The 25818-nt window shown below is 40.3% G+C and overlaps 2 protein-coding genes across 4 annotated transcripts in view; one reads left to right on the plus strand and one right to left on the minus strand.

The window, feature by feature from the left end:
• The first annotated feature begins 452 nt into the window (after positions 1-452).
• Positions 453-15128, plus strand: TRMT10B (tRNA methyltransferase 10B). Of its 2 annotated transcripts, none has more exons than XM_081941305.1 (9): positions 453-601; positions 2234-2435; positions 3726-3834; positions 4189-4313; positions 6052-6204; positions 7683-7761; positions 13747-13814; positions 14085-14208; positions 14832-15128. In XM_081941305.1, the coding sequence occupies exons 2-9, from the start codon at positions 2259-2261 to the stop codon at positions 14933-14935; spliced, it is 939 nt and encodes a 312-aa protein (XP_081797431.1). In that variant the 5' UTR covers positions 453-601; positions 2234-2258; the 3' UTR covers positions 14936-15128. The 2 variants fall into 2 exon arrangements, with proteins under 2 accessions (XP_081797431.1, XP_081797432.1); XM_081941306.1 differs by having other exon boundaries at positions 2237-2435.
• Positions 15129-15404: 276 nt separating this feature from the next.
• Positions 15405-25818, minus strand: part of FRMPD1 (FERM and PDZ domain containing 1) — a 76548-nt gene continuing 66134 nt past the window's right edge. For both annotated transcript variants that reach the window (XM_081941302.1, XM_081941303.1), the window contains 4 exons: positions 21509-21691; positions 21278-21425; positions 19865-20653; positions 15405-18936 (listed from right to left, as the gene is read on the minus strand). In XM_081941302.1, the coding sequence (XP_081797428.1) occupies positions 16658-18936; positions 19865-20653; positions 21278-21425; positions 21509-21691 (3399 nt within the window). In that variant the 3' untranslated portion in view covers positions 15405-16657. The remainder of the gene's footprint in view (positions 18937-19864; positions 20654-21277; positions 21426-21508; positions 21692-25818) is intronic.

The following is a 25818-nucleotide window of genomic DNA, read 5'->3' on the forward strand; positions in this document are numbered from 1 at the left end:
TCTTTATTCACCCTGAGCTTAAAGTTCAGGGAGTTAACCTGCACTCAGAATGTGTGGTTAATATATTTCTGATCCTCTCTTTGCAGGATATAGGTGAGTATTTAACATAAGCATGGTTGATGCATACATGAAATGGCAATCAAATCACAGATAGACCGCCTGATTTCTAATTACCAAACGACTTATAATTAAAAATTTACAAAAAAAGATAAAAATAAATCAAGACTGGCCCGAAAAACAATATACTTGAGAATAGGCTTCAGAATTGAAAAGTGTGTTTTTGCTTTCCGTGAAGAAATGTAACTCAGGATGACATTTCAGAAGGGATGGCTAGCGAATCAAATTTAAACTTCTCTCCCGTCGTCTCTAAATCAAAGCAACGCACGTTCCCATCCGCCCAACCTTGAATCGGATAATCCTGTCCCGTCGCCCATGACGAAAACTACAATTCCCAGAATGCAGCTGGTTCCCGGTAGAGGGAAGTCTCATTGGATGATGCGGTATAGATAGAGGAAGGAAATAGCTCAGCGTGGAGCTAGTTTTTCATAATGAATCAAAAGAATTAAAAAAAGGCTGATTGAGAAATTTCTATTAAAGGGAGGTGAGTAACAGACGTTTCGTCTGAACAATAATTCATGATTCTTAAACTGCTTAAGCATTTTGACTGTTGGGTATCCATAAAAGTTACCTGTAAAGCACATTTTGCTCATCTTTTTTCTGGACCACATACTGTATTTGTGTAATGTTACTTAAGAAGTTTTAAGTAGAAAAGATAGGCTTAAAGACCTTATATGGCAGGAGGAATTGCATGCTTCTGAAATGCTTACACAACGGACAACGTTTGAATACCAGTGAGGCTCCTTTCATGTATCTGGAATTGGCAATGCGTAATTCTTCCTTTTCTGTGCTCTTAATGAGCACCTGTTATGACTGGTTCACACCTTTTTTCATTTCAATGCGTAATTCTTCCTTTTCTGTGCTCTTAATGAGCACCTGTTATGACTGGTTCACACCTTTTTTCATTTTCTGAACAAAGGATGAATACACAGAGTGTGTTATGCTCTTCAATGTTGGATTACTACAGTGCTTCTCAATTATTTTCTGTCATGCCCCCCCTAGGAAGAAGAAAACATTTCGCCCCCCCCCGCGCGACTGTAAATAGTATCATTTGTCTATAAAATTGTTATAAGTACACCTCTGCATAACATAGCACACCGGTCTTTCCTCGTTTCCCACCGTAGTCACATGCTTTCTTTCCTCTTTCCCTCTTACTTGTCTATCCTTCCTTCCACCCTCCCTTCCTCCTTCCCTTCCTTCCTGCCTCCCTTCCAGTTCCCTCCTTCCTCTTTCCCTCTGCCTGCCTGCCTTCTTTCCCTCCTGCTTATCTATGCTTTCTTCCTTCCTTGCACCTCCCTCCCTTCTGCCTGCCTGCCTTCTTTCCTCTTTCCCTATCCTCCTATCCTTCCTTTCTCCCTCCCTCCTTCCCTGCCTCCCTTCCAGTTCCATTCTTCCCTCCTTCCTTCTGCCTCCTTCCTGCCTGCTTGCCTTCTTTCCTCTTTCCCTCCGGCGTGTCTGCTTTTCTTTCCTTCCTTCCACCTCCCTTCTGCCCTTCTTCCCTCCCTCCCTGCCAGCAGCTCCTCCAGCATCCCAGCTGGAAGCAGCAGCACAACAGTCGCCGTTACCAGGGGCGAAGGGGTGGTGGTGGCAAGATCGGGCGACCGCCGCCCCTTTGTCCCTTCCCCAACAGCGGCTGTTGCACTTCCGCTTCCAGATGGAATGCTGGCAGTGGAGCTGCTGGCGGGGAGGCGAGCTACGCGGTGGCGAAGACGGGCGGTCCCATGCTTCCCTCCCTCCCACCCCCACCCGAGCAGGCTTCTTGCACAGCTCCAGCCCGCGGCTCCAATGAAAATCCAGTCCGAAGTGCTGCCACTTCCAGGCGGGATATATTATGCCTCGCCCACGCCTTCGCCGCCATTGCACCCAGATGGAAAGGGAGCCTTCGCGCCCCCCTTTACAGAGCCTCGCGCCCCCCCAGGGGGGCGCGCCCCACTATTTGAGAACCGCTGGATTACTATAACATGCTTACTTACGGTTCTTTTGAAAGTAGCCAGAATCTGCAGTCAGTACAGAATAAAACTATCCTGTTTTACCGGTAGGATGAGAGCAGTTTCAGTTCTGGCAATTAAATTCTATGGTCCAGCATTTAATGTCATTTTTTCTATGCTTTTCAAAGCAGTTTGGACAAAAAAAAAACAATAATGACTAATCCTGAGAAGAAAGTAGAGAGATGTATCTCTGGAGATCATTGTGATCAACAGCAAAACTATGGAGATGGAAATGGGGAAGATCTCTGGGATGCATTTGAGCTTCTGGAAATTGATGAGAATGATGAAAGATCCAGTGAACAGGATACAGGAAATGAGAATTGGTGTTCGGTATGTAAAGTGGCCTTCAGCCATTCATGTCAAAAACAAATTGCGGCAATTTTAATGTAGTTTCATGTTGTGAATCTCAGTGTTTTACAGGGATCATATTTTACATTGAAGAAGGGCCTGAAAGTATTGTAACAATGGCTTTGTTTAAAGGCATACCTGTAGATATGTAAGGTAGGTACTTACACATTGTGACCTCCCTTCCTTCCCAGTTTGTAGGCAACAACAAAGATTTTGTTTACTTCCCTTTTCCTTTAGCTTACATATTTTGAAATAGCTCATTATTGCTCTTTAGCTAAAAGATATCAATAGGAAGAAAATGGGAAGTTATCATAATACATTACAGTGACCATTTCATACAAAACACATTCAAACAAAAATCAAAACAGATTTGCTGTAAAATGTCTGGGCCAATGGAAAAATTTTAAGCTGGTGGCAAAAAGTTGTCATATCAACATAAGCTGAGCCTTTCTCTGTACCAGTGGCCTAAGGATCCTTTAATAATAATAACTGGAGGATTACTTGAACACCATCAGCATTGACTAAATCACTGTAGATCAATTGCAAAAGGCAGCTTTATTTGGAACAATTTACATCCTGTGATGATATCTTTAACACTCTCAGGCAAGGAAGACTCAAAAGATGGGTTTTTTAAAAATCTAGTCTAAACATCTGGCTGACTGTGACCATCATCATCATAATAAGCAGGTCCTTGGAAAGAACTAAATTGATGGATAAAAATGCCAAATCCAATCTAAACATCTGGTTGACTGTCAAGGCAACCATATTAATAAAAGTGTTGCTACAAAAATACTTCTATGGAAGATATTTCCTGGATTTCCACAAAGATCTTTTATGCATTTAGAAAGGCAAGTTGTGTGCCAAAATGCCATTTACACATAACATCTGCTATTGACTGAAAGCACTAAGCAAATAATACTGTACTCCCATCATTTTTAAAGGCAGAAGAAATATTAATTCATAACTCTTCTTCCACTTTTTAGTGGTTATCTGGGAAAAATACACCACACATTTCTGTATTCCTTTCTATTTGTGTAAAATAGCTGAAATTTGTAATAGTTTCTGTGTGTGAGAGATAGGAAAAGAAAGGATAAATAGCTACTGTATACTAGGCAATGAACATAGGCAAAATTTGGGAAATTTAAATAATGGGACATACCCAAATACATCCAAACGTATATGCACCCCTAAATCCAGTTCTGATAAGAAAATCTTTGCAAATAGCTTCTTTTCTTCCCTTATATGTATCTGTTTATTTTTCTTTATATTAAGAGGAACGTTCTAAGGAAACAACGGCACTGGGAGAAGATTGTTTCTGCAAAGAAGGATAAAAGAAAATGTGAAAGAGAACGACGTAAAGCGAAGCACGCTGAACAAAAAGGTACAAGAAACACAGTATAATTTCTGTCTCCATCTTCTATAGAAAATAATTTGCTCTCTGTACTCTGAAGCTTCAAGGTACTTTACTTATGTTTTCTGTGAGAAGATCCATAATGGATCGGATTTTCTGGAAGAGGTTTCACTACTACAGCTAATATTTTGTATTGTTCACGTGGAAGAAAGTGTAGGGCAACATTTTTTGGGGAGAGATTTTGATTTATAGGCACTGAAGCGCCTTTCAGAGAAGTTATTGCTAGCCTGCAAAATCACGGCCTATGCCTCCCCTGTATGCTTAACGTCGTTCAGCAGTGAGCCACTGGATGATTGTTTATTTTTTCTCTTTTCTCTATTTCAGGCACTACTCCTCAACTTAGTAAGCGAGATCTAAAAGCCATTGCAAAAGATCGCCTTCTAGAGGCCAAGGCAACAGGTCCTCGGCTGTGTATTGATATGAGCTTGACTGGTCACATGACTAAGAAGGTAGCTTTATATTTTTTACTGTTTTTAAAAAGCACGGAATTTGATTTTCAGAACTGGTGAGTGAGCCTCTGCTCTTGAGTACTTGTTTTGCAATACAGTGGGACCTCGGGTCACAGACCACAACCAAATTGGGTGCCAACCCAAAAATCTGCTAAATGTATCACTTTGTTCACGAACACATCCTTGGGTGGTGATCAAACACAGCCACAGCGATTTTCCCTGCCATAGTGATTTCCCCTTCCGCACCTTTTTCTTTGTGCGCGCGCATGAACAGTCAGTCTTCCTTCCAGTCATGGCCAAGTTGGATGCCGATCTAAGTCCTGGAACAGATTATGGTCGTGACCGGAGGTCTCACTCTACTTTGAAGAGGTTGCATTCAGTAGTATTATTTGCTTTATTGACTGAAGAATTGTACTCCATAAAAATTAGAAATTTGGACGTGACCATTTGATTTTTTTTCCTCATGAAAACAATAGAACGCTTCCTGCACATTTAAGCCAGACTGGAATGTAAGTTCTTAGTTCTATAAGTGCAGGAAACACCAGCTTTGCAGCATCCATGGGGAAGGGAATAGTTGAGTGAAGGATGAAGGAGTCATATTTGTGAGAGATTTTATACCTTGCTTGTGGTTATAAGTCCTCTTGAACTGAGGAAACATTGAGATTGGCAGGACTTTAAGCATATTTTTTAAGATTTACCTTTTGGATTAGGTATACTGGAAGTGGAATGGAGAGGACCTTAGGGCCACTGAAAGGCAATAGATGGAGTGCTCTTTATTAAATCCAATGAGGACAGTGTTGCAAGATTAAAATATGTATTACAATCACATATGGCAGAGCATGAGATCCAGTGTTTTGAGATGCTCATAAGCAGGAGGTTTTTTTTAGTTCCTTTGAGTTAGTTTTGACTGCTGGCGACTGCCTTGACAAGGGTCTGCAGTTTTCTTGGCAAGGTTTCAGAAATGCTTTGTCCTTGCCTGCTTCTTAGAGCTGAGAAAGTAACTGACCCAAGATCATACAGCTAGTTTTGTGCCCAAGGTGGGGCTAGAACTTACAGTCTCCTGGTTTCTAGCTGGGTACCTTAAACAGTACACTAAATTGGCTCTCTAAGCAGCTATTGCTCAGGAGGAAATTTAGAACAGTTACATCAGCCTGAAATAAAACTGCAAATAGGATTCTTGGATTTGTCTGATTTGGTCCTGTCCCACCATGACTCTTGTTTGACTTCGTCATTAAATATGTTAATATAAATTGGAGAAATTAATAAAAAATGCAAATGTGATGTTGAGCTATACTTTCAAATTCTCATATGGAATTTGACATTTTATGAAGAACTCAAAGTCAGAGTTTGACAGATAATTTTTCTACCTTGCTGAAAGGTAGTATAGAGTCCTGTTCTTAAAGAACAAATTTCAGATATAAGTTCCCTATTATGAATTCTCCTTACTGTATACAAAACGAGAACACAAAGAAATATGTTTCTATATGATTAAACTTCAAGAATATGTTAAAGAATTAACCTAGTTCTACATGAATCTCTTTGTTCACTTTAATTACCATTATGGATCATTTACTTCTTTATTGTCCTACAGTAATATTTTATTTTGTGCATTATATTTTGATTGGTATATTTCATTAAAAAGAACAAAAAGCTCTGAATAATATTGGAGCTTTTTGAAGAACATCTAGAGCAAAAAACGACAACAACAATCACTGAGGCTTTTTCCTCTTCTTCAAAGGAAATATGTCGGCTTGCTGCACAAATTAGGCGACTTTATGGGTCTAACAAGAAAGCTCAGAAGCCCTTTTGGCTCCACCTCACAGGAATTGTGAAAAACAGTCCTATTTACGAAGAATGCCTGAGAATGAATGATGGATTTGCCAATTATCTGGTAAGTATATCTCCCCCCTTTCCCTCTGCTTTAGCTTTCTCCAAGTGATGACACTGAAGGAAAATACCGTTTTTTTCGGAGTATAAGACGGACGTTTTTTCCTCAAAAAGAGGCTGAAAATCTGGGTGCGTCTTATACATCGAATGCAGCATTTTTTTTGCCTCCCGAAGCCCCGCACCTTCATCAAAATGGCCGTGCCTAGCCTTTTGGAGGTTTTCAGAGAACTCCTGGGGGCTGGGGAGGGCAGAAACGAGCAACAAATGGGCTGTTTTCCCCCACCCCCACCCCCAGCAGCATTCTATAAGCCTCCATAAGGCTTTGACAAAAACCGGGCCCATTTTTGTGAAAAACGGGCCATTTTTTGTTCATTCCCCCCCCCCCCAGCACTCTGCAAGCCCCCCCCCCCCCCAAGGCTATTCATGCCTTTTGTTTGGAAAAAAATGGGCCCGTTTTGGGGAGGTTTGCAGAGTGCAAAAACCTTCCCCCCCCCTTTCAGAAAGCTCTTTGGTTAGAGTGATTGATGAGAATTACATTGATCAAGTGCTGTGCCAGCAGAAACAAGTCTTAGGTGCTGCAGGTTGTCAGTGATTTCCTTCTCTAGCACATGGATAAATACACTGGAAACAATTACCTACCTACTTACTCTCTCTCTTTCCCTACTTACCTACTGTATCTATCTATCTCTCTCTCTCTCTCTCCCCCCCTATATCTACCTACCTACCTACTCTCTTTCTCTCCCTACCTACCTACTATATTTCTCTCTCTCTCTCTCTCTCTCTCTCTCCTACCTACCTACATACCTACTCTCTCTCCCTCCCCACTTACCTACTGTATTTCTCTGTCTCTATCCCTCTCCCTACCTACCGACTCTATTTCTCTCTCTCTATCCCTCTATCTATCTACCTACCTACTCTTTCTCTCCCTACCTACCTACTGTATTTCTCTCTCCCTATCCCTCTATCTACCTACCTACCTACTCTCTCTCTCCCTACTGTATTTCTCTCTCTCCCTCTCTATCCCTCCATCTACCTATCTACTTTTTTTAAAAAATTGCCTCTTCAAAACCTTGGTGCGTCTTATATTTTGGTGCGTCTTACATTCCGAAAAATACGATAGTTCTTCCTCAAGTTGCTCTTATCCATAGAAGACAGAATTGGTAGCTTTGTCTTCCTTTCCCATAATATTCTCTGTATAGTTAACTTGGTACATTCCAGAGTTGCAGTCCCAACACGACTTGACACAGAATCGTTGCTTTTAAGAAGTCCTGTAGTTTAATATACTCAATAGTGTTGTGAAATATTATTAGGTTTAAATTGGGCTAAAATGCTGTTTTGATTCAAAATGTGTTTTTCAGTAGAATAGTAATGGATAGTCAGAGTGGCATGTTTTTTCCAAAATTGCACTCTCATTCCTGCACAAGTGGTCTTTCTAAAATGATTTTTTGAAATTCTATTTATGTGTGTTGCATTCTTTTTCAGATGGATATTACTGCTGAAAGTTATCTTGACCTGTTTCCTTTGGACATGATTGTATATCTCACACCAGATTCTGATAATGGTATATTGCAACTTTTAAAATTTTGTTGTTCTTATTTTAAATGAGTAATAATTGGATTTGGGGTTTCTTAATGTATGCTTCAAATCATCTTAAACTTGTTTCCACTTATTTTACATTCTCCTCCATGAACTGTCAGCTAATGCCATATATTCTAGCATTCAGCTGGGACAAGCAGCCTTATATGACAAACTGAGCAACAGTTACGTGTACTCAGTCTTTAGCAAGAATAGCAGTAAGTAGAGTAACTATAATTCAGCCCAACCTAATCTAGGATTGTGGTGCTTACTGATGCACTTCCTCTTTCTCTAAATACTGTGGCTGGGAATCAAAAATTAATCTGTCTTGATTGGTGGGGTGAGGACTCCCAATTAAAGGTTTTTGCAGCACTGCTGAAATAATGCATCACTGGACTCTTACTAACTCTTAAACATTAACATTAGATAAAATAAAAAGGGACTATAAAATAAGATAAAAATTACTATAAAATGAATTTTAAGTAAAATCTAAATCTAGGTATTCAGTCCGTACAGTAATGCAGTGAATGAACCATATAGTTATAAATTATATTTTAAAATCTAATAATCTAAATTGTTGAAATTCACTTATACATTTCCAAGGATTAATGGAGCCAGTATGATCATATTGCTCATATAGATCAGAAGTCAGCTGTTTGTACAGCTGCTGTATAAAACTTGGTTATATTATTTATAGTAAGGCTTTTATTATCTAATAGAAGGGAAATAATATAAGATTCTTCAGACTGATCTCGGGCATGTAACAACAAAGGAAAATGGAATCTTCTTGTTAACATGAATGTATCATCTTATTAACATGAACCATCACCACAAGGGCAAGTCTCAGGTGGGTTGCTCACGGTTCGGCGCGGTTCAGTTGAACTGGTAGTGGCGGCGGTGGGAGGCACCGCCCACCCGCTTGGACATTTATGCACATGCTCAGAAGCATTGCACGCATGCGATCACGAGCGAACTGGTAGTAAACCAGTTAGCAACCCACTGGCAAGTCTGATTAGCTATAGGAACTTTTATTAACTCTCCCATATAAAAATGCTAAAGGCTATTGACCTTGCTCTGAAGAAAATCCCTTGTTGAAATGGGGGAAGATAGTTAGTCAACATAATTAGCTGACATCCATCTAGGGTGGTTAAACTCTAATGGGGTAAATTTTGAATGATCCCTCTCTCATTCTATTATGTTTGATAACTCCCAGCCACCAAAAATTTGAGGAAATTTGGAAATTGAGAAATGTTCTAAAAATCACTAGAATCCAAAACAACTGGAATTTATTGGCTAACGGTAATGGGATAAAAAAATGAATAATAAAGCTATTTCCTCATCTGGCCAGCTTTTAGCCTTAGAATTTCATTGAATACACATTTTAGAGCTCGAAGCACTGCTGTAATAGACTTAGTTTGTATTATTTCCTCAAAAATCGGCATCTACTGGTAATTTGAAATGGAGATCTATAAGCAACTGAGCCATGCATTGGTCAGTGAATAGTTCTAGAGCTGTAAAGATGAGTTCTCTTGTGTGAAAAAATACATATAGAAGAGCTGAAGAATCTCAGTGAGGCCACAAGAATACAAATTTGATACCTGTATCCCATGATACAGTCTTGAGTCTTGAAGGATTACATTAAGATATTTAAAACTCCTCACTTGCTACTGTCTGTTACTCAGTGAAGCTTCCTAAATGTTTTAGGAAAGATCATTTTAGATAGTTTTTGACTTAAAAGCATAATTGAGCCTAGAATTAAGGTTATATGTCATGATGGTCATTAAATGAAAACTGTGGTGGTTAAGAGAACCCATTATATCCAATGGGGATTTTTTGTTGGAAACCGTAAGTAAACACCAGTTTCCAGCAAAAAAAAATATTGCAAGTTGCAATCACGTGATCATGGGACACTGCAAATGTTGCCAGTTGCCAAGTTCCCAAAATTTGATCATGTGATCTGGGGAGAGGGTAGGAGGCTGTCAAAACTAAGTTGTAAGTAACTCAAGGTCCATTGTAATTTCTAACAGTCACTAAACAACCAGTTTTAAGTTGAGAACTTGTTTGTACTTTAGACTTCTGGAAATATATTCCAAGGTGATTTTCCTTGCACAAAAATATTAAGTGAGCATCCGAGGCCATTTGAAACTCTTGAAATGATCATAAAAAAAGAGCGGGGAATTCATGTCTGTTAGCCTGTTAGAGGGCTGAAAGTTTGGATCTAAATTTTTTTGTGTGCCTATGCATCAGTTGAACAAGAAGGGAGCTAAGTTAATAGACCTTGTGAGTAACATGAAGTTCCTAAGTCTAGAACAGTGATGGTGAACCTATGGCACGCGTGCCACAGGTGGCACGCGGAGCCATTTGTCAGGGCACGCGAGGCACTACCCTGTTAGCTGGCCAGCGCGCAAGCGCACGCTGCCCAGCTGACTTCACAGTTCTTAAAAGCCATTTGTTCGCCCTCCCCAGGCTCGAGAGGCTTTATAGGAGCCTGGGGAGGGCGAAAAGAGCCTCCCCCCCTGGAGGCCCTCCGGAGGCTTCAGGGACCGTCCGGAGGCTTCCCTGAAGCCTTCGGAGTGCTTAAAACGACCCTCCGAGCAAACCAGAAATGACTTCCGGTTTGCTCGGAGGTCGTTTTAAGTGTTCTGAAGGCTTCAGGGAAGCCTCCGGACGGTCGGGGGAGGCTCTTTTCGCCCTCCCCAGACTCCTATAAAGCCTCTGGAGCCTGGGGACGGTGAAAAAAGCATGTAAAATGGGGGGGGTCATGCCTGTTGTGCACGCATGTGTACTGGGGGGGTCACGCATTGCATTATGAGTGCGGCATGCCTGCACACGACCCCCCTGCGCTCCCCCCACTTGTGGCACGCGAGCCAAAAAAGGTTTGCCATCTCTGGTCTAGAATATTTAGGAAACTCCTGGATTAGGAAGAATAACTGAATCTAAAATACCAAGCCTTTTCCTATTGAGAAAATCTAAACATTGAATTAAAAGTTGATTTAAAATTACTAAAAGCTGCCTAAACAGAAGCTGCAGACCTTCTACTGCAAGGATTCCCTAACACCCCAGGCGATAGCCCACTACCTGAAGCTCAGCGGCAGCAACCACGTGCGTGCAAAGCTCCAGTTGCACAAGTGGTGGGCTCTTGCGCTCACAAGCAGAGTGCACAAAGGATGCTTGTGTTCACGTCCACTCATGTGAACGGGGGGGGGGGGGGCTCGTGCATGAAGCTCCATTCACACAAATGGAGCTTCGCATGCAGTCACTGTTCACACGAGTGGAGGTTTGTGTGTGAGCACAAGCACCCTCTGCTCATGTGTGAAGCTCCCATTTGCTGGAGTGGAGGACATGCGCGCCCACCTCTCCCACCAATGGAGCCGTGTGCGCCTGTGTGCACCTGCCACTCCCATGCCTCCCCCTGCCAGGCCAGGCTGCCAAGGTGAAAAAGTTGGGAACCGCTGTCCTAGTGTATTTTTCAAAAAGATCATAAAATAATATGGACTAGCGTGGACTATATAGTAACCTTTAGAGCAAAAATAGAGCTAATTACTACCAATAATTAGAAGGGTATACCTCAAAATAGAAAAATCTATAATATTAAGCAGATGGTAGTTTAGTTTGATGCACTTTTAAGCCAGAAATACTCTTACTGGAGATATGAGAAAATGATAGTGTAAATGGCATCTATAAATAACATTGTTCCCTTTATTTCCAGTACTCAAGTACCAGCACTTAATGTTTTATTTAGCCAAAATAACATCACCAGCTAAACGCAAGCTTGCTGAGAGCACCAGCAAGCTTTGGAAAACAGCAAAGTTTGCAGACAGATAAAACATAATTAAGAATTATTTTTTTAACGAGGAAGGAGAATTCTTCAAAGGAGTCCAGTGAGTAAGCTCATTGGAGCTGGGAAGGAGGGGGGGAAAAAAACCCTTCACAAAGCAGGCAAGGAGAAATTGGGGTCGGATAAAAACCATAATTATTACACTTCTTCTGTATTGTATATGTATAGATTTTGTTAGGCAGAATTTTAAAAAAATTGAATGAGCACACCCAGACATTTTGTTTTGAACCAAGACAGTGATTAACACTTTTGGCAGCAGTTCTATTTCAGTCTTTCTGATTTTAGTCATTTTTTAAAGACCGCTACACAATTCAGAGAATTGGTAGAATAACATATTATTCAATGATCCTGTTCTCACTGCGTGCTTAACTGGCCCAGGGAGAGAGTTAATGTAGCAACATTAGAGAAGACTCAATTACCCTGCCCCTCTCCCCTAGAGTTAAATTTGCCTCAGAACAGACCCAACTAATTCCACCAAGTCAGCTGTATTAGAAAACATCTAAATCCCACATTTTGACCCTTTTTTGTGTAAGCATTCAAGGAAAAGAGAATTTGACATAAAGAGTGGTAGAAGCTTCTCCGTTACAAAATTGCCTACTAAGTTTAGCCATGCAATTTAGAACATTTGGCTTGTCTGGGCTACATTGAGTGAAGAGGAATTGTCCTGGGACACGTATAAAATATGTACGATGTAGCTAATGTACAGTATATAACTCACATAATATTAAAAGGTTATAATCTGGGGGAAAAGGGGTGGTGGTGCTGCATGATCAGCTATCCAAAGCCACTTGGGCTGCTGGTTGGACATGCCTATTCTAGAACATAGCTCCCACATTCTGATTGGATGAAAAAGGAAATGGAATAAGGGTTAGTAGTGTCATGGGACCCTGTTGGAATGGTAATGGGGCAGATGCAGATGCTGTAGGAAATGATCAGGCTGAGCCTGAGGGAGGGGTCAAATGCATCATCAGTCATGAGTCCCTTCACGCCCACAAGACATCTTAGGCCAACCTTGAATTCCTTTCTGTTTTTAACTCCTAATTTCCCTTGACGGTTAGTAGTTCAGATTCTTGTAGAGAACTTAATCTTACAATAAATCTTTATGGACATTTGAATTGCCTGGATATCCCGAAATCTCTGGTGCTTGACAGATGCAATATATGGCATTTCTTGGAGAAAGTGGAGACAGATTCTAAATTCCACCAAATTGTGATATATATTTTTTTGAGCTAGTTAGTAGGACTGTGTGCTGCCAAAGCCAACAGTCACAGAGTAGTTAGTGGCTAATTGAGTTAAACATGAAGAGACTAATGTAATTTTCACCCAAACTCTAAACATACAATTAAAAAAAAAATCTATTGTTCTTCTGCACTTCTTGGCATATTAGTTAAAAGCATAAAACTTGGAACACATCACACCCAAAGGTAGCACATATATTCCCTGCAATAAACCCCTAAAATGGGATTCACCTAGCTTCTTGGCCCAGTGTCCAGGAAAAAAAGCCAAGCTTTTACTGGCCATTGGGATTTAGGCCTTTTGAATTTTGGGATAAGGAGGGGTAAATTGTTCCACAGGCAGACACAGCAACAGAAATTAAGCCTCCTAGATAGTAGATGTTATTGTTTAATTGCATGAACTCAAAACATGCCTACCGGTCAGATCTTATGGAATTGGCAGAAATAAGTATAGATAGGCAGTCCTGCAAGTAGTCCAGTCTTGTACTATGAAGGTATTGTAGGTGACCAACAGCACTTTGAACTGCACCCAGAAATATACTGGGAGCCCCTGCAACTCAAAGTAGTGGTGTTAAATGAGCCTACTAAGGAGGTGATGTTACATGAGTTTAGTGCACCTGCATTCTGAACCAGCTGCAGTTTTTGAATGACTTTCAAAAGTGGCCCCATGTAGAGGGTCAGTGTATATTTTGAATGCTCCCCATTCATAGTAATAGTGTTATACCTTTACTGCCAGTTTTGATGTTCTCTGTATTTCTTTGCCTTTATTATTGGCTCTTGCTAGAAGTGTTATGGATAGGAAAAACATAACAAGATTATGAAGATGGTAACAATAATGATGCAGTGCAGTCTGTCTTTATTACTAGATGCTTATTTATCTGTGTTCTTCTCATTTTAGTTCTTGAGGAAGTTGATCCACAAAAAGTACATATTTTGGGAGGGCTGGTGGATGAAAGCATTCAAAAAGTAAGTATATTGAACATATTATGATATTCTTACAGAAATAGCTGGGTAGTATTTTAGTGATGAACTGCAGGAACTTATCTCTTCCCAAATATAATTTTCCTGTGAACAGTTAGCTAACATAATTAAAATAGAGCTTCTGGGTTTGGAGAATAGGCATCATGAGCTTTTTAAAGAATAGCCAAATGTAGTTCTTTTTTTTAAAAAAAAAAACTGGCATAAAGAATCATTTCCTCCCTTCCTCCTTTTAGTATATATAATTTGTTTTTGTAGAAACTCACTTTCCAAATTGCCCAGGAAAGACATCTGCAGACAGCACGATTGCCTATTCCAGAGTACATGGTAAAAAACACCAATGCAAAAAATTACCACTCAACAACTTTGGCAATCAACCAAGGTAAGTAATGCACACACCCGTCAATAGAATTCACTGCCATCTATTTGCAGGCATAGTATTACCACCAGCTTTCCTATACAATTTATAGCTGGAATTAGAATAGCTGTTGCAAATTAACTGCCGATAACTTGTATGGATGGTGTTGGTCCATTTTTTAGAAAATTAAATCTTTCTGACAAAGGTTGCATAGTTGATTTGTGCACACTGGAATTTTGGATGCAGTTCTCTACAGAATTGATCTTCACTTTTGTTTATTGTACTTTTTAGGGCACAAAATGCCATATCACATAATGAACTGTTCAAGAACTTGCTCCCCCTTAGGTAGACATAGTCCTAACACAGGGGAGCGGTCCTATGAGATATGGGCAAATAGGCATTAAACAGTAGAGGTCTACCATGAGCAAAGTAAGAAAGCCTTGAATGTAAAGAGTCATGCTGCATTAAAGACCACAAATCTTGGATACTCCTTATTAACATGTTTGAATTATTGTGGGAAAATAAGAGTCTAAAAATGCAGAGGATGGGCATTGTTTCTATAGAAGCTCTGTTATACCATGATTGGATTCAATCCTCCTTGTAATTTTCATGACATTTTTTGTAATTCTCTAATGCATTTCTTTTAGTGTTTGATGCCTTATCAACTTTCTATGATACAAAGAGTTGGGAAGAAGCACTTAAAGCTGCAGTTTCTCCTGGAAAGGGATACATCTTCAAAAACACACAGTGACAAAAGGGTTCTGGGTACAAATATGAGAAAACAAGATTTGGTAACCTACAATAGTCTCCTTTACCCAATTGCATTCTAGATAGTTTGGACTACAACGATTAAAATTTCCAGTTGTAAATTATGGGAGTTTGGATTCCAGCACTACTGTATATAGACATGTGGGGAGAGTAAATGATTACTTAATTGATCTTCATTTCTGCTTACTGTAATTCTTGGGGAAAAGATTGGGTCTCTCATTGCTTATTCTTGATGAATCTATTGGAAGGGTTAAAGTATTGTTTGTTTTACATTACAATTAACTGCACTTATTACTGATATGTACTTTTTTTAAAAAAAACATGACATTATGCTGGGAATTTTTGCTGAAAACAATGAGTCTTTCATAATGAAATGAATGGGTAGCTTTTCCTGCACTCATAGGCAAGAGACCTGAGGTTATGTCAATTTAATTTTTTTAAGTAAATGCTCTAATTTCAGATTAAATCTCCTTGCCACTATTATTTACCCTTCCAAGCATAGCGATGTCAACCAATTGTGTTATTAGGAGTGTTCTAAAATTAAAGATAGGAATATTATAAAATGCTCTGCAGTGCTAGTCTGCATAGAAACAAGGCCACTATGGTAGAGCTTACTTCCTGCTAATTAATTAGGTCTTTATTTATTAGGTATAATAAAGAGATGCATCACTTCCATTTTTAGTCAGTACAAAAATTCAGTAATTGGGTGAAAATACTGTTCAAAAGTTGTCTTTTATTTTAAAGGGGAGCAGAGCATCTCTTTAAAATCGAAAGTAAAAGCAATTGGGTGAAGAAGTTGCTACCACTTGTAATAGGCTGTGAAAACAATCCTGTGAGACAGGAGGCAGGGCCATTGTAGGCATCAGCTCTTCTTCCTGTTTTCCAAGGTTATTCTCGCAGCTCATTATACCACTGTGCTGCCTGTGACGTTTCACTGCCTGTGACCCTTGGCATGTCAGACAGTTTGGGTTGAAAGAGTGAGTGGCCCAAAGTTGCCAAGTGAACCTCCATAGCTTAGGTAAACAAGAATCTGGGCCTTCTTTGATGTTAGTCCAGCATCTTATCAATTACACATCACTGGGTCTTTTTAAAAAATGTATCTTTGAAACACTCCAGGTGCATTTATTTAAAACACCTGAAAGAAGAGTCCCACACAAGACAGGTATCTATGGTACGGTTTCTTTAACCTTGATCAACATTTCCACAACTTGGCACACGCTAACAGTGTAAGATAATATGTTCAGCAGATCTGTCCAGTTGACCTACAGCATTCTCTTTGAGCTATTCTTAAGTAGCATTTATCCACAGCAGTTAACATTGAAAAGACCTTCAGAAAAGATTGATCTTGTGTCTTCTTCACTTAAGGGGAAGGGTGGGGAGTAAAATTGGATGCGAATTAACATACTGTCTATGACTTTTATGAGAAATGACTTATTCCTTTGACTTCATTCAAGCTTCGAGTATTAATATCCATTGACAAATGCAACCAAACAATTGCCTCCGTTTTCCTTCAAGCCATTCTTTTACACATCCCCTGCTTTTATTAGAATCTCACAGGGTTATACATTTATCAGGCCAACTCAGAAGGTCACAAAAATATGCAAGTTTTCAAAATAGCTAATTCTCTTTATAATGAATAAAACAATAGCTGTATTGTTAGTGCAAAGAAAGGAGAAGCAGGAAGAGACAGCTTAGCAAATCCAGCTCATGTGCAGGGTGAAGCTTTGAACTGCTGTGTAAGGCAGAAAAGGGAAGCAGTGAGGGCCTTATATTGACACACACATAGTTTTAAGCTTAGGCTGGAGTAATCCTTCTCATGAGTTTGCCTACATGCTTCCAAAAACTGTTGATAGCTACATAAAACATCCCTCAGGTTGGTTTTAAGGTCTATGTGCCCACTACTGCAAAAGCCACAGTCTGTGAACTGTAGGCATACTTCCATCAACTGGAGAAGGTTTTGGAAGGTCTTTTGAACTATGATTGGTGTCTCGGGAGAAGGCCCTTGTGCTTTGATAATCTTCTGGCAATTAGCTAACAATCTCTGTGATTCCACATACAAGGCATTCTTGTTTTCTGAAAAAAGGGCAGCACATTGTTCCACTGGATGTTTTCTTTGGTTTCCTGAAGACCGCCTTAAAATTTCCTTTAGCTCTACTACATCTCCTAACAAATGGCAGAAGTCAAATGGCGAGATAGACCATTTTTCTTTCATATAGCTCAGTTCTTTGATAGGCAATTCTGGGAGGTATCTGTGATTCTGAGAATCTCTGGGGGTCCCGTTCATATAAATATGTTCTTGGTGGTGCCTGGTGGGATTAAAATCTGAAGGCAGTGGGTTTCTTGTTGAAGGTGGAGTTGTTAAGGGTCCTTCAGAAATGCTACTTGCGAAGGGTTTGGTGCTGTCTAATTCTGCTTCACTGTCTACCCCATGGAAACAGCTTGCATAAGACAAGTGGCAGCTGCATCTCTCCAGTTTATGTCTGGGTGTAAATGTTTCCTCAGAATTCACTAAACCTGGTGGACCTGTGTCACTGAAAGCCACTGCACCTCCAGTGGCATTGTCAGAAGAGAGAAAGGATAGATCTGAAGTACAGTTTTTATCACTGGGTCCGGCTGCCTTAGACGAAATGTCAAATGAAGGGTAGCCCTGTCCAGCTGAATTATCAGTTTTGCTCTGTTCTGTGTTCTCCTCTGAGGAAACCATTAGTGAACTGGATCTCTTGTTTTTATCATCTGTCAGGAGAGCATTTCCTGTGAGGTTTTCCCCGCCCATTTTAAAGTCACCAGCAATGTCTGTAGATTGGCACAGATTATGAGGCATACTCACAGCTGATAAGTGGGCTGGGACTTGATTTATAATGCCATCTTTTAAAGCTAAATTATTAATGCCTAGGCCATTTTGGCTAGTAATTCCTTGGCACTTGTTATCTGCTCGCTGACAGCTTTTTGCATTTTCTGCTGCTGAACTGAAATTTGGCCAGCAAATTTGGCCTGATGTATCACTGCAGTTGAAAAATAGTTGAGTTACATTTGAAATCCCCAGATGTTTTTCATCTCCCGATTTCTGTGCAGCACCCTTATTTGACAATTGGCTGATACCTTCTTCAAGCTTTAAGTCTCCACCTTTGACTCTCTTGCAGGGATCTAACATAACCTGTTCCTGTTTCTTAGCTTTCTCTGCAGGGAGAGAATCCAGGTCCAAGACTGGGGCGAAAGACAAAGGTTTGCCTTGGGTGCTGTTCTGAGACCCTGAAGGCTTGGTAGTAGTGTGTATTATTTCTTCAATCAATACATAACTGACTCCTGTTGGAGGCGTAGCTTTGATTGTCCTCACTTTTTTGTCAAGTCCTTGCTTTACGGAACACTCTGCTTTTACTTCACAATGTCCCTGAACCTGCCTAGCTATTTTTGTAAGCTTTTCTGTTTTTATTTCACAAGTGGGATCAAGATCTTCCCGGTGAAAATTAATTTCTGGTGTACTTAAATGTGGACTGTGATGAGGGGGCATATAAAAAGAATCTAAAGAGCAATCGCTTGAGTCTAAACTTCCTCCACTTGCCTGCACAGAGGCCAGGCAGAAGACTGAATTGGGTACTGATGAATTCTGCCTCATTTCTGTTGAATCAGATGAAGAGGTTGAATTTTGGTCCACCTGGGTTTTCTGTGTGGCTTCAAGAAGATTGGGAATTTGCTGGGGTTCCTTCCATAAAGTCTCAGCTGCGGGGTTTGAAATTCCTGAAATGGTAGTGTCTTTATTGCAACAAACACTGGTTTCCAGGGCTTCGGGTGAAGCGCTGGGGAAACTAACTTGGGAAGTATAATTTGTCTCGAGGAAGGACCTTCTTTTCCTCAAATTATTGGCACACGTTGGGTCTTTTCCTGGCTTGGATTTCATCCTTCTACTTTGCCTTGACAGGATGTTTTCATCCAAACTGCCACAAGATGGCAACTCTTGGGAACGGTGTAGGGGCAGAATTTCAGAACCTAAAAAATAAAGAAGAGGCCATAAATATGGAGAATCCCTTTTTTTGTCATATTTCAAAAGTTGTTTGTGAAAAGATTTATGTTGCTGTTGCTATGTGTGAGTTGTCTATAGGTGTATTCGATTCCTTTTTTTTTAATAAGCTAATAAACTAGGGGAATGTCAGGTGTTATCTAATGTCCTGCCTCTCTCACCCTGTCACTGAAAAGTAATCTATTGTAACCAGCTCAAAAGCATCACCACTGCAAACAGAGTTGGAGACATACTTACCCATCATCCTCTTCCATCCACTTTTGTATCTTTTTATGGCACAAAGGGATGAAAAGTTGAGAGAGACTACAGAAATTCTGCTATCACAGGGTAGTAGTTAGTAGTAGTAGTAAATTTCTAGGTTTTTTTTACTACATTAAAATGTTTTCACACAATCATTCCACCACCTATAGTTGCATGAACACAAATAGTTAAGTATCGCCACAATTTATTTCCATACATTGGTTCTTTTAGCAACTAAAAGAAAAATACATCAGAGAAAATGTAATCATACGAAACCCTGAATTGGAATTTTCTTTGCAATAGGTCTTGTGGAATAGCTGTTAACTCTCAGCCTTAGGCACCTAGGCCTAAATGGAAACAAAATACTGGGCAGATATAAGAAGTAATATTTTGAATACGAAAGGAAAAGCTAATAACTGCTAGTAAGCTGCTCAATCAGCTTTAATTATTCTAAGGGCCTCATATTGATACTATAGCCATCACACCTCCTTCCTCTCACCAGGTGTGAGAATGTGAGACCCCATGAGTAACCGTGTAAAATATGCAAGAGACCAACAAGGATTGCCAAGCTAGCAGTCAAAATAACATTCCTATTTAAAAGACCTTGGGTGGTTCATACCACAACAAAGATACTCCAGGGATTATCTTTTAACTCACCTGCTTGTGGCTCAGTTGGGCTCATCCTTTTGCTTCCATCACAGATGTTATCATCTGAATTAGTCTTTTCAAAGCCAGGGGGAGATCTCAAGACAAAGACAGGAGCCTGGCCCTCGCTGATTTTCTCATAGTCTTCAGGCTCCTGCAAAGAGCAGCTTTCAGGACTGTTGCTCTGGGTAGGCTTCCCTCCACTGCTGGCTGGAGAGAGATTGGCACAGAGGCTGTAGTAGTCCATGGCGTTGCTTTTGGCCAACTTGGACTCTAGAATGCTCACACCGTTTTCTCTTTTGGATTCCTCTTCTGATTGTGGAAGAACCGGACTGGATACCAGGGACGGCAGGAGGAAAGAAAAAAAACTTTCTTGGGGTGTTCCGCTTTCCTCATCTCCATCCGCACCAAAAAGCACCTTGTCATTATTGGCCAGTTTCTGAAGGGCGGAGTTACAAAACTGAAAAATCTCCGGCCTGCTTGCTGAGCATGCTTCTAAATCATCTTCTTCCAAGGCATCCAGAGAGTCACTTGAGCCACTGGACTTTGGCCCCCTGCTTTCTGTGTTGGCTGAATCAGAGGCTTCTGAAAGGCTATCGTTTATGTTGTACCCATTGCAAAAGCTCATTTCTTTGGCCTCCAAGGTCTTCCTTTCTTGCTCCACCTCTTGCTGCTCTCCTTCCTCCTCAATTGGGGGACTAATACTGCTGTACTTAGGTGAATGTGTGTCTGAGAACCGGTCCAAGGAGCAATCTAGCTCAGAAGATTCTTCAGAGTCACTGCAGGTTCTAGATTCGTATCCTGAAAACACATACAGACAATTTTCTTGGAGTTGTTTCCTTCCTTCCAAGCAACCTTAGAACACAGATGAAATAAAACCTCCCTGAAAAGATCCTTAAAGTGACTGTACAGCTAAGTACGAAAAAGGATTCCTCTGTACATATCCAGAATACTGTTCTCAGAAGCAGCCAAAGGATAACAGGGACTGTCTTAAGTGATGTTTTTGAATGCCCGTCTCTTTATGTGGAGACTGGGGATCTGGATGGGGGAAAGTAGGCTCAGGTTCAACTATAGGAAGCCTGATAATTTTGATTGCATGCAAAATTATGTGCCTTGAATGGTAACTCTGGTGTTGGTTCGTGCACCTAAAATTAGATGAATTCACGTTCAAATGTGACAGAAACATCTCCCACATCCTCTCAGTGTATCTCAATGACCATTTCAAATGGTGCTTCTAAGAATCCTTTTGCTTTTGCCCACACAAATGAAGGGGGCAATAAAGCTGTATAGAGAAGCATACACAACACACTGAGACATTAGTGTATATACTAAATGTATGCATGTATTTCTAGCAAGAGGTGTACTATTGAGTTTGGAACAGTCCTCTCACCCCTTTACTTATTTATGAAAAAACTTGCTTTTTACCTTCCTCAGCAGAGATCCGGTGCATTTGAGGTTTTCTCTCCTCCCAGATGAAGATGGAGGTGCTTGAATCCACAAACATTCTGTAGTAACCACTGATGAGACAAGCCAGATCTTTGGCACTGTTGGACTCCAGCAGTACAGTGAGCACCTTGTATAGAAGACGGGATACGTGATGAGCTGAAATGTTCCTGACAGAGTTAATGCATCAGAAGTGATATGAAATATATTTACCTTGATATCTTGGAGGTAGATCTTCACCATGCTTACTTTGTCAGATTCTTTAGTGAGCTCCAGTCTGCTTATGTTAGCAAATTCCGCCAGCAAGGTTACGATGTTGAGTTTGCTATTAACCACTTGACTGATTCCATATTTGGCTCCCACCAGCAAGGCAATGCATGTCTCTCTGTCCTGTAGCTTCATGGGGGGAAAGCAGCTTATGACCAAACTTAGAAAGGAACAAACTCATGCCTATGTATTAAGTGGCTACTACAATATCTATACAGTATAATTTGGACATGTAAAGAAACACACACAGGTGAACTAACACAATTTGAATTTCATATCATTATTTTTAAATACACTCTAGTCTAAAGTAGACATTTCTGATCTGTTCAGAAGTTATTTTAATAATAATGTGTATTAGCTAACAGTTAACCTTTTCTCATATTCGTGCTTCTGCTGACAAGAAATGATAGACACCCAGCAAAGAATTGGATCCTAAAGAGAAATCTCTACCGCCCTTCCTCTCTCTCAAATAGTGGCTTACATTTGTGCTGTCTAAACAATGGTTTAGAAATGTTTAGCATGTGTGAAATTAATTGTCATTAATTCAGAAATATGTAGTTAAACAACAGCTTATGCTTTATGAATGCAGCCAAAAGTTTACAAAAGCATTACAAAACCCAAAATGGGAATTGAACAGCTCACTTTAACACAATTCAATGTTTTATGAAACTTACTGGCCATCATTTGTGCTGTACTGTAGTGAGGAAAGCAGGAAATTACTCAGTTATTTCATTTATTCCCGTAACTCTAGCACTGGATGATGGCAGAAGGTCTGTTTTTTCTATATTACTGATCAATTCAGGAAATTACTATTTCCACATAATTGCTTCTGAGTGAACATTTTTAGATTATCATAGCTCATCTTAACAGACATGATCAAGCTGTAGGCTCCTCACAATTTATGCCTCTGAGAAATGCTCACAGCTTTTCTCACAGACTGGCCAACCAGTTAATTGGCAGGAGGCTGGTCCTGGGAAGAAATGGGTGGAAGAGAACAGTGGCTTCATCTCAAGGTCTCCGATGGTAGGCTTTTCTGGGCTGATCTTATGTGTTATTTATACAAAGACACACTAATGGTGTAGAGAGTTGAATCCAAAATATAGGCACTCAACCATTTACCAACAAACATCCAGCAACCTGTTTGTCATCTGACACTATATGTAGCATCAGGCCCCTTTCTGAATGGTCATGAAGAAATGATTACGATGTAAAGATGTAGGGTCTATTTATTTCCTCGTCAACCAAAAGAGAAATAGTGTCATGCATGGACTTCAGGAAAAAGAGGTTACTGGTTATTTCAAGGTCAGAATCAGAAAAGACTTGGCTTGACATTTCTAATGTCGATATTGAATTTCAGAACTCTTAAAATAACTGGGCCTTGTGTACCACAAAGGGCATTTTCTCCTATGCATTCTTTATTGCTACACATTAAACATTAACAGCAAAAAGTATTTTTGAAACTTGCTACGGCCATGGACAATTGTTTCACCTTGGGAGATACTCTCTCAAGGCTAAACAAAGTCTGCTCCGTCCCCATCTCTCTAGATGCCAGCACAATTCGAGGTGTTAACAGTTGAAAACTCTTCTTGGTTTACAATCTTTACATCTACAGGACCACTTCGTCCCATTACTAGCAGCTATGCAATAAGATAGAATTAACAACATTCATTTTTTATTGGTGTAAAATCTGAGACATCACCATGGGTACTATTTTATTTTCATCTTGCCTTGCCTCCATGAATTCAAGATGGCTCTCCCCCTCCTATTGTAAACTCACAAGATCTCTGTCAGTCAGGAAAGTAAGAGAGATACCTCAAGTAATAGCTGAACAATAGCATTACTAAGAGACAGCTCCCTGCTTTTGCTTCAATTCATTAATTACTATGCCATCCTTTGTTTCAGAAAGTGTCCACTCCTTCTTCTTTTTTTTAACGGTATCTGTACACCACGTTGGAAGGAGGGAACTTCTTCTGATGTGATTGATGACTTAACACAGCCACAACCTAGGTCAGGGGTCCTCAAACCTTTTAAACAGGAGTTCAATTCATGGTCCCTCAGACTATTGGGGAACCAGACCGACTAGGTGGGTGTGGCTAGGCCCACCTAGTCACATGGCAATGTAACAGTCCATTGAACAATGCACACAAATTAAACTTTAATTTGTTTTGCTCCTGGGGATGTTTTATTTGCTTTTGTTTGCATGTTGCTCCTTTGGTTGCCTTTTCTTTTTACTAAATCATTTTTTTTCAGTTGTTTAGGAGTCTAGTGGTCCACTTCAGGAAACTCAGTTTTGCAGCAATTCTTCTCAGCCCCAAGGAGCTTGAGAAATCTCTCTCTGTCTCTCCATCTCTCTCTCCATCTCTCTCTCTCTCTCTCTCTCTCTCTCTCTCTCTCTTTTTCTCTTTCTTTCTTTCTTTTTCTCTTTCTTTTTTCTTTCCTTTCTTTCTTTCTTTCTTTCTTTCTTTCTTTCTTTCCTTTCTTTCTCCCCCTCTCTCTTCCTCTCTCTGTCTCTGTCTCAGTCTCTCTCTCTCTCTCTCTTCCTCTGTCTCTCTCTCTATCTTCTGGAGGCAGGGGAGGTGAAAAACGGGCTGTTTTCATCAGTTTTTTGGCCTCCTGTGGCGTCTCTGCACCCTGTTTTTCACCCCCCACACCTCCAGAACTTCTCTGCAGACCAAAATTGTTGGCCTTACCTTTCAGTTCCAGGCTGCAGGTCTCACAAAGGTAAGTCCTGCGCTTGGCCTAAGGGTGAGCGGGTTAATGTGGGCGGGAGCTTGTGGTCCTGTGTGGGCTGGATTAATGGCTTCAGTGGGCTGCATGTAGCCCACGGGGCCGTAGTTTGAGGACCCATGCCCTAGGGTTGTGTCATTGCATCATTATTGCAATCTGTGTCCTGGCATTTGATCACTGAATTTTATTTTGGCTCATATGGCAAGCAGTTCAATTCTAATCAATAAACATCAAATAACTGCCTTGTTTAATCTGTAAGAGGTGCAAATGATGACAAGGGGTCTTAAAAGTCATTCTAAGACAGAGACCTAGCTAATTGAAATAAAGGATTCAAACTCTTTCCTTGCATCATGACATTCCCAATGATCTTGAGTAAACCCCATAAATCACAGGGATGATCTAGCTTTCATGCTGCAACATGAAGAGTTGGTGGAAAAGATGAGACATTCACTAAAAATAATAATATTATTTTGCTGTAAAAAAATAAATCTCTACTGTTGGGTCCTTGATATTTTTGAGCTTGGATGTTTTCTTGCAGACATTTCATTACCAGGCTGGATAACACCATCAGTGGAAAGGAAAGTGGGGTTCGCTGTTGTTTATATATGTATATTAAGCGCCTTGATTTGCCAATTTTTGTGGCTTCCTTTTTGATGGTTCCTTGATTAAGGTATTATTTCTTCCCTGAATGTTTATCTAGTCCTGTATTTTTTAATCTATCTGGGTGTTGGCTGCTGGGAACAAGATGTGTTCTAGGCTGCTTGTTTCCTTTCTAACTTTTGATTGTGTCTTTTGAATAGTATGTAAATAGAGTTTGCGTGTCTATTGATGACTGATATGTGTGAAGGCCACATTCCAGGAATTGCCTAACATTCTAAAATGTTAACAGTGTCTCGGTATAAACTATGGTCAAGTCTGTCTATGTGTTACAAGATTAAGTCACTGTTCATGTCTTCTTTGTGCTATTTGATGTTTGTGGTGCTGTCTGTCATCTGTTTGGCCTACATAGGGGCTGTAACAACCCTTACATTGAATGGTGTACATGACTCCTATTTTTTCTTCTTTGATTAATTCTGTTAGGGTGTAGATATAAGCAGCCAGCAGATTGTGCTGGCAGCAGGAAAGTGTGAGGTAAAGAAGAGACTGCCTATTGAAATTGTCATCCCCCCCCAATACCCCTCCTGCATCGCAGAATGGAGAAATTGAAAAGGAAGAAATGTCAAGACAGTACTATAAATTGTTTGAATAGCATGTCTGTGGCTTCCAGCCCCAGACTTCTAGGGGGATTACATTGCTTTCAATATGTAGAAGATCAAACAGTTTATTGTCTTGTGATCCCTTCCTCTCCAATATCTCTCCTGATGGGAAAAGGGGAAGGATCAGGCAAGAGAGAGATTGTCAATGAAAATCACTTGCTTTTTTCTCTTTCCATCTGCTCCCCCTGCAGAGGAAGAAGATTGGAGAGGAAGGGATTTCAAGAGAGTAAGTTGTTGGCTAGTGTGCCCATGGCACTCACATTGCTTTTGATG

Source organism: Natrix helvetica (genome assembly GCF_964273705.1).
Source record: "Natrix helvetica genome assembly, chromosome: 2".
Lineage (NCBI taxonomy): Eukaryota > Metazoa > Chordata > Lepidosauria > Squamata > Natricidae > Natrix > Natrix helvetica.

What these genes read in the sequence shown, in the direction of transcription:
- TRMT10B (XM_081941305.1), top strand. Translation starts at nt 2,259, where the DNA reads ATGACTAATCCTGAGAAGAAAGTAGAGAGATGTATCTCTGGAGATCAT. An exon ending in GAAATGAGAATTGGTGTTCG is followed by an intron (nt 2,436 to 3,725) that starts GTATGTAAAGTG and finishes CTTTATATTAAG; the next exon opens with AGGAACGTTCTAAGGAAACA. An exon ending in AACTTTGGCAATCAACCAAG is followed by an intron (nt 14,209 to 14,831) that starts GTAAGTAATGCA and finishes CATTTCTTTTAG; the next exon opens with TGTTTGATGCCTTATCAACT.